Source organism: Kryptolebias marmoratus, linkage group LG6, assembly GCF_001649575.2.
Source record: "Kryptolebias marmoratus isolate JLee-2015 linkage group LG6, ASM164957v2, whole genome shotgun sequence".
Classification (NCBI taxonomy): Eukaryota; Metazoa; Chordata; class Actinopteri; order Cyprinodontiformes; family Rivulidae; genus Kryptolebias; species Kryptolebias marmoratus.
Window position 1 is genome coordinate 29,733,197 of NC_051435.1, and position 8,635 is coordinate 29,741,831.

Sequence of the window (8,635 nt, forward strand, 5' to 3'; positions counted from 1 at the left end):
TCATTTGTAATCATCAAAATTAAACGAAATAATCATTTGAAATATATGAGTTTGTATGTAATGTATGAATATAATATACAAGTTTCACTTTTTAAATGGAATTACTGAAATCAATCTACTTTTTCATGATATTCTAATTTTATGACCAGCACCTGTACACAGTTGTTTTACCTCATTTGTTAGGACTGCAATACTTTTAGAAGTGACAGTCAATCCTAGGAATTTCAAAGTGTTTTAACCTGGCCATCCTAAGACAGAATGTATTATGTTACGGCAGTTTCTTATCAGAGCTCTAAGTTGATAAGCCTTTAACATAGGAACGTCAGACTGCACAGCTTGACACCTCATGGGTCGGGGATGATCCCTATTTATTTTCAAGGTCACATGGTCAAAGGTCACAGGTGAACATTGTCTGTGATCCAACTTTGAACACATGTATTCAGGATTGCTGTGAGTGAATTCATGGTTTCGATTTTGATTACTCTGACAGTTTTCTGACAGGCATATTATGTACTGATGACAATACTCTTGTTTCCCTTACAGTGACTGCAACAAGGGCTGGGCAATATATTGAGTTTAAAAAAAATATATATATATATGTATATATATAGAGAGAGAGTCTTACCACCCAGCTTGCCAAATTGAAGATTGGGAACTGTAAAAGGCTTGTCTCCAGATGAGCTACTTTCCCCAAAAGCACACTAGAGAGCATATAGCTGAAGCCTGGCACAGGATGGAAGCCCAACCCAATGGGCCTGGTTGTTTTAAATACTGACAACAGGGCTAATGTCATAAAGGCAGGGCAACTGAATAAGTGGCTGAGGATGACTTCATCTGGCCTTTGGTGAGTGCAATACTGAATCAGCTGATTTGAAATAAGAAAAAGAAAATGCCAGGCATAATGTTAAGTACAAATATTGTGGATCACCATTCAGCTAAATATTGAAATATTATTTTTGGTCTATATTGCCCAGCCCTAACGGTAACTGTAATTTTACTGTTTCTTCTTGAGATTGGTTAAACTCTGCTCTTTAACATTGTAGTCGAACCAGAAGGTGAACGCTCGCTGGACCACAGATGAGCAACTGTTGGCTGTTCAAGGTGAGCTTCATTTTAAAGCTGAAAGTTTGTTAGGAACCTTTGACTGCACCTTTTGCAGTGCCCCAGAACCTAATTCTATAACCCATTGGTTCCTAAGCCTTTCTAAAAGCTCCTATTGTTATTCACTTTTAAATGTCCTTTTATCTATTTTTTAATATTCTGTGAACTTTAATGCAGCCAACAGAAAAGTGCACCCACACATATTATTTATGAAAACAGGTAGCTCACTCTAATTCACACCTTCATGCATTTAACCAAACTATCTCTCTGTAAACCTGGCAAACAAAGACCCTTATGACTCAGGACACAGCGGAGTGAGATTAATCTGCCTGTGAATGAAGCATCTCATGCAGTTTAAAGCTTGGAACGTCACACTGTCGACTTCTAAACTGAGAAATCTTCTCAGACAGGAAGCAAAACATTTTCAACTTTTAAAATACAGAATAGAATTCAAGTTTCCTGTTTTAAAAAGAAAACCTTTTTGGATTAGTCAAGCTAATTCAAGATGGCCACCACAGTTGCTTTGGGAAATGACGATAACAATTTTAGAGGTACTGAGCTGTAATTTGGTGTGGTGGTAGCTGACAGAGATCTCCAAGATATTGTCTGACTGCTAACAGATCCTTCAGTTTTTTGTTTAAAACTTTATGACCATTTATTGGTGACAATGTCTGTTAGCAAAATATTTCAGGAACTACCAAATGGATTTTAATGAAACTCAAAAAGAAATCACTGGATGTACATTTACAAGTGATTAACTTTTGGAGTCATTCTGACTCAGACTGACTCTGAGCCTGCAGCTAAATGCACCAAGTGGCACACACCTTCAAATTTCTTCACAAAGTGTTCTAGTCAACAGAACACAGAACAATGTAACAAAATCCAACACAAACTCTCGTGAAGGTTGCCACAACCACATTTGACTGCATAGGGGGTTTACAAGAAAAAAAACATTCCACAAGGAACAAGGCTATATGAGAAACTTAAAACAATAAGTTTGTAGAGATTTGTTGTGAGATGATTTTAGCGGTTTTCCAGTTTTTAAATCTACTTAGCGAAGAATAGTTTCACTTAAATTTGTTGATGAAACAGGGGAAAGAGGGTTTATTATCCCTCCACTTAATACAATGAATGTGGTTCTTTGCTATAAGTACAATTACATTTATGGCATCAGAAAAAGCAGAGCTTAGGTTCTCCACATAAAATAAAATGGCATCATCATCAAACGAAGGAATGTTCAGTTTGAGATTCTAGTCAACTTTCTCCAGTTAATTTGCTTCTCAACACAAATGTGTCCGTACACAGGCCAGTTGTTTTCAAAGAGGACCTATCATGCAAAAGTCACTTTTTGCATGTTTTTTTTTACTTCCCTTTGGGTATCTACAGCTTCTAGAAACAGTCCAAGTGCAAAAAAAACAAAAACATCCAGACATTTTTTGACAATAAGTAAATGTTTTCTGGTGTCTGCAAAACGACCTGTTTCAAAAACCTCAGGATTGTTGCATCACAATCCCCGTTACCTAGCAACCCCAAGCCAGCCCAGCCCCTCACCTAGCAACCCAAGTGAAGCTCCACTTACTTCATTACAAGAAGACCGTCACGTTTGTTCTGCTGGTTTTACTGCTGAACAATGTCTGCTGGAAAAGGAAAATGTTCTGTTGTCGGCTGCAGTATAGAACCTGTGTCTATATTGCTGGTGTTTCGACCTGCTACCAGTCCAGTTTCAGACCACTGATTGCTGCTCTCCTACTTGACAAATGTCAGTTTGGAACGGCTAAGTGCCCCTGTGTTAAAGTCAGAACCCTTAGAGTTCTAATTAATAATGATATAAATAAGGGGCAGATCCCCAACTTTTCATCCTTCAGTGAGTTTTTATGTTTAGAGATGGGACACTGAGTTGGGGGGCGTGGCCAACAGCAGCTTATTTGCATAATAGTGACGTAGCCCTAAAACAGACAGAAGTGATCAGGTGAAAACTCAATATCTGAAATGATTTTGTGTATTAAATGTAATGAAGATGTTGCTGACCTATTCAACAAAGCATAATAGGTCTCCTTTAATGCTGCAGTTTTGTTGTCAGACATTAAGAGAAACAACTTTGTCCTGTTTTTATTTTGCAACTGCTGTGTTTATTCAGGAGTCAGGAAATACGGCAAAGACTTCCAGGCCATTGCTGATGTCATTGGTAACAAGACAGTAGGCCAGGTGAAAAACTTCTTTGTAAACTATCGTCGACGGTTCAATCTGGAGGAGGTGCTGCAGGAGTGGGAGGCAGAACAGGGAACTCGTGCTCCAAATGGAGACAGCGCCACCTCTGGAGAGGAGGGGAAGAACAGCTCAACCACTCCATCAGGGAAGAGCACTGATGAGGAGGATGAAGAGGCATGTTTTTTTTATCTTTATAAGCTAACATTTTGTGTTGTTCTTGAGCACATACTACACATTCCTGCTGATCAGATTCCAAATCCATTGTGTTATATTGATTTTCTCCTTCCAGATTGGGAATCACCCTGCTTTCTCCTCTTCACAGGGTCAGGTGACCTTCTCAGGTGCATCTCCTGCTGCATCCTCTTCTTCTTCAGCTCAGACTCCTGTGACGTCTAACTCCTCCTCACTCCACCAGCCCCCTCCCCTCCTGAGACCCTCTCTCCCAGCCACACCTTCACTCCACCGCCAGCCTCCACCCCTTCAACAGCAGGCTCGCTTCTTGCAGCCCCGTCCCACCCTGCAGCAGCCCCCGCCTCTTATTCGTCCCTCCAACCCCATGCCACCTCGCCTTAACCCGCGTCCTGCTGCCCTGAGCCTGGGCAGTAACCCTGGAGGCTCGGGCCCAAGCTCCACTCAGCAGCCCTCTGGCCTGGCTGCTCATCATCAGTCAGACACAGCCTCTTCTTCCTCCAGCCACTGAGTCACTTCACACTAAGTTTGTGTTTGAGAACCACTTCTTTAGAAACTAAAACTGTTGGCAAGGCTTCTGCATGCAGATCTTGTGGTAAAGTTTGACGTTTTTATTTTTAAAACCAAAAGGCACAGAGGTGACAAATTCACGGAAAACAGAATATTCTTAATTTTTCATATTGTACATAGAAAGTGCTATAAGTGGAGACGTCTTTTCAGCAGAAGTTGGAGTCCATGCTGCTTAGCCTTTGGGGTTATGTTAACAGAACATATACGAATCATTAAATTGGAACATTTTGCTTGTCAAGAAATCATCAATAAACGCAGTGTGTCCCACTTAGGCATGGGTCAGTATGAGATCCTGATAGTATGATAGCTTTGGACAAAAATATCACGGTTTCACTGGATTAAAACAAAAACTGGAAATGCATCAGATGATTTATTTGCTATAATAAAAATGAAAAATGTAGTTATTACTTTTGCTGGCTAAACAATAACACATATTGCTTAGTAATGATTATCTTATATTAGTATAATAATACTAAATATATTATATATAGTTGCTTTAATTTTATTGCACAGATTGAAGTAAGTAATCTTATGAAATAAGAATGCAAGTAAACCTGTTTAGAACTTGTCAGACTTTTCCTAAACTCAGGACAGATTTTAAACCAATTTGGGATCAATTTTTAAAACACTTTTATTCATGATATTTAAGATCAGAGCTAAAATCTTAGTTAAATCACAAGTATTGAAAATGAATTTAAATTTAATATAGTGTCAACTTAAAAAAACAGAGTTAACAAGCTGTTTTTTACATGTATTTATTTGAAGTAATTGTAGCTATATGACTTCTCTGCTGCCCTGCTCTCTGTAAAGGAACACTGAAAGCCTGACAAGCTGATCCTGGTCATTATTTAGCCTCATTAGCGAGCCTGCAGATATATTTCACCAGCTAAGATGTTAACTCTTGTTTTAAAACAGCGTTACCTTGAAAAGAGATCTGGTTGTTGCTTCTCTAGAAGACCACTGATGACTGTTATCCACCAGATAAAATGTACAACCAACTGTTGGCATAAAGGCTTTTGACAGGCTGTTCAGCTGGCGACACAGAGGCCACATTCAGCTTAATTATAATAAATAAAACTAGATTTTAAATTTAAAAAAAAAATACATGAGAGAAACATACAACAAATCTGAAATGACAAATATTTCCATCAGAGGTGATCCTGTCATATAAATGACCTATGACGGGGCTATACAACTCAGTCCACCTGCTAATGAGTTTGCTTAAAATAAAACTATATTTTAAATTCAATTTAAATAATGACAATAATTGCTGTAAGTCCCATTCCTGAGCTGTTGCCCCAGCATATTAGTTGAATAGCTTTGGTTCAAAACAAATCAAAACAAAAACATTTTATCCCTGGAATTTTATTAAAAGACATTTAAACCGTAGGAATAGTATGATATAAAAATGTGCTTTTTTAACACCGTGGTATACCTTGAAACTGGTTATTGGCCCATGCCTAGTGCCACTGTACACTTTGGTTATTGTGTATATGTAAAATGGATGTGGAGCTCAGGTTCATGTGCCTTCAGGTGCAGTTATACTCATGACCACTAAAATGTCACTGACTTTGATAGACTACAGTAGGAAAACCTTTAACTTTCCTAAAATATTACCTCAGTAAAATACTTTGTTATTGCCTGGACTTTTTCTTCAGTGATTGAGATTCAGGATGATTTCATAAATAAATAAATTTTTGTCAATAAAGATGTACATTTTTCCTCTTCAACTAAATACAGTCACTTCTGTCTCCTAAACAGCTAAGATGACAGTGGTTAAACCTGTGAAGTTCACAGAGAGTTGGTGATGTAAAAGTGGTCTTGTAAGTGTTTTTATATAGTCTGGTTTTCTCCATCAGTGTCTTTCCAAGCAAATATTTGTGTTAGCCTACTAAATCTATAAAACTTTTACATGGTACATACAGATATGAGCCTTTGAGCAGAATGCTAACAGCATGAGCCCAGTGTCAGTCATTTTACTGTTTATTTACCATATACACGCTCCTAATGAAGAGTTTTAGAAGGCTGTTATTTCCTATATTAACACTTAAAATCACTTAAGTGTTTAGAAGTCACTCTTTGCCATATTTCCAACTGTCCAACACGTTACATATCCATCAACAATGACTAAATGCAATTATATTTTCATTGCTGTTTACGGAAACTTTATAAAATAAATTTGAAAAGCAGAATATTTTGATTATTATAGTGAATAGTTAAAATTATGTCAGCTTTTAATGTTGTTTCTGCTGAATGACAGACTCTAGACCATCCCCAGGATTTTGTTTTGTTTGTTTATATTGTGGTAATATTGTAATGACTGCTATGGGCTCTGTGTGGTGTTAATATACTGTTCATTTTGTGTTAGAATGATTCTTCTGGTGACTGTATTTTCCTTAATGTGCACAGAAGGATCCTGCTGAACACTGATTAGGTCTAGCTCTTCTTTGCAACTTTCCGTTCTGATAGCAGTGGTTCCTGCTGAAGATGGAAAACTTTGACTGCACATGGGTTTGATTCAGAAGAATGTATCGAGAATCTCCAGAATAAATCTCAAATGCCTAGACACAGGTGAGCACAGTTTACAGTGAGCACAGTGTTTCCCATCTTCGTCCTCTGGCCACATTACTTGGCGTGTTTTAGATGTTTCCTGCCTGAATTGATGTCATTAACAGGATTCTGCTAAACGTGAAGCCGTGGAAGGAATTGATTTTATTGTATTAGGTGTGTTAAAAATGAGGACATATCAGAAATATGTAGGATGGCGTGCTCCAAGGAGTAGAACTGTGAGGCCCTGATTTATGTCACGCTGCCATCCCATCACCCAGCTCAGCCTAAAAGAAAAGCTTTCCTTCTCCTTCATGCTGTTGTTTCAACTGAAGTACAGTCATTTGTTCTTTTGTCAGTCCAAACTGGCTTCAGTTGGGAGAAGAACTTTTTTATAAATATTTTCACGGCACATTAAATGTTTCTTTCAAACACTAAAAATTCACATTTTCTAAAAAAAATAAAAAACAAAACCTGTTGTTTAATTGTTCTGTTACCAAGCTTTTTTAAGTCTTGCTCCTTGTTCCATTTATATGAAAATTTAAGAACATTTTATTATCCTTTGGACTCATGTGCTGCCATTCTGTATTCCCATTATTTATTCTCCTTCTTGGTGCTACGAGTTTGAACTTGGTCTCATTAGTCATTGTAAAGGTGTTTTAATGCTTTTAGGACATAGTGTTTAATGTAACAGCAGTCAGATGTAATGTCTTTTGATTTTCAGTCCAACTTTGAAATAGTTGATGTTAAGCTGCTGAGTTGTCTCTTCCTGGAGTTGTTAGCTGTTATCAATAAAACCAACAGTTGTGCTGAAGGTCTTTTCATTCCTTTGGACGTCAGGTTTTCTAAGATCCCTACTTTTATTTCTGTTTTAAGCAGCTTTGTACCTCCCAGGCTAAAGGGTGGAATTTTGCTCTTTTTACAATATTTTAACATTTATAGCCTATGTAAATGTTTATATCAATTTGACAATTTTATGATAAATATATTTGAAAATTCAGTGAGTCACTAGTGTCCAATTACTGTAACAATTTGAATAAAAAAATAGATATTTATAAACTTTTAAAAATTGTATAAGAAATACCAAAAGTTAGCTCTAATTCTGTAATGGTGGTTCCCTGCCTCTCGCTCAGTGATGGCTGGAGATGAGCGACCCGGTGAGGAGAAGTGGGTAAAACATGTTAGCTGTCATTTTTAACTTCACACAGCACAATTCACCAAACACATATCAACAAAAGTAATACTACTGTTCTTTCCCATAAATTATGTCACAATGTCTACATTCTCTTCTGACTGTTGTGAGGGGTCAGAACTGCGTCTAAATCTCGTTGACTTTCCTAATGATCTCGAATAATGAGAAGAAAAGAATGAATGTGTTCTCGAGGTCAGACAGACTTTCAGCAAAATCCTTTTAAACTGATCAGTTTGCACCTCGCACACTACATCCTATAGGGTTTAGTCGAAGACTATTAGAGTGGATCTCAGACCCAGAAGCTGAAGCCGGAACAGGACCAGCTTCCCTGTTGGATGGTTTCAGAACAAGTTTTAAATCCCGCTCCATCCATGTAAACGAATGGGACATTGCCCTGTTAAAGATTTAAAACACTTCTGATATTTTTTCAGATGTTGACTCTTGTTGATTCCTGTAGTTCTTACCTTGCTGCTGTTTGTTCAAATATGCTTTTTTACACTTTAAGCAGTAATTAGTAATGTCATGCTTTAAAGAAAAGTCATTTAAACGGTCTGTACTTACACCTTTTAGTCAACTTAAAACTTTTTACAATACAATCTGCCCTCAGTTACCCATCCACACAGCTATTCTGATTAACTCATTCTATGGAAACTAATCAGTTCTTTAAACTCCATTCATATACCAATGGGGCACACAGAAGAGGTAATGAGGGGTTCAGTGTCTTGCCCAGGGACACTTTGACATGTGACTGTTGCCAGAAATTGAACCTCCAACTCTCTTATTGGAGGACAACTGCTCTACCCACTGAGCCACAGCTGCCTTTAGCAC

At 37.7% G+C, this 8,635-nt stretch overlaps 1 protein-coding gene across 2 annotated transcripts in view; it reads left to right on the forward strand.

Annotated features, from left to right (window-relative positions):
• rcor3 (REST corepressor 3) overlaps positions 1–7,429 on the forward strand; it is a 36,064-nt gene extending 28,635 nt beyond the window's left edge. Inside the window, exons 10-12 of one of the 2 annotated variants that reach the window (XM_017439994.3) lie at positions 1,044–1,101; positions 3,239–3,483; positions 3,599–7,429. In XM_017439994.3, coding sequence (XP_017295483.1) covers positions 1,044–1,101; positions 3,239–3,483; positions 3,599–4,009 — 714 coding nt within the window. In that variant the 3' untranslated portion in view covers positions 4,010–7,429. The remainder of the gene's footprint in view (positions 1–1,043; positions 1,102–3,238; positions 3,484–3,598) is intronic. The other variant, XM_017439995.3, reaches the window with a different exon arrangement.
• The last annotated feature ends 1,206 nt before the right edge of the window (positions 7,430–8,635 follow it).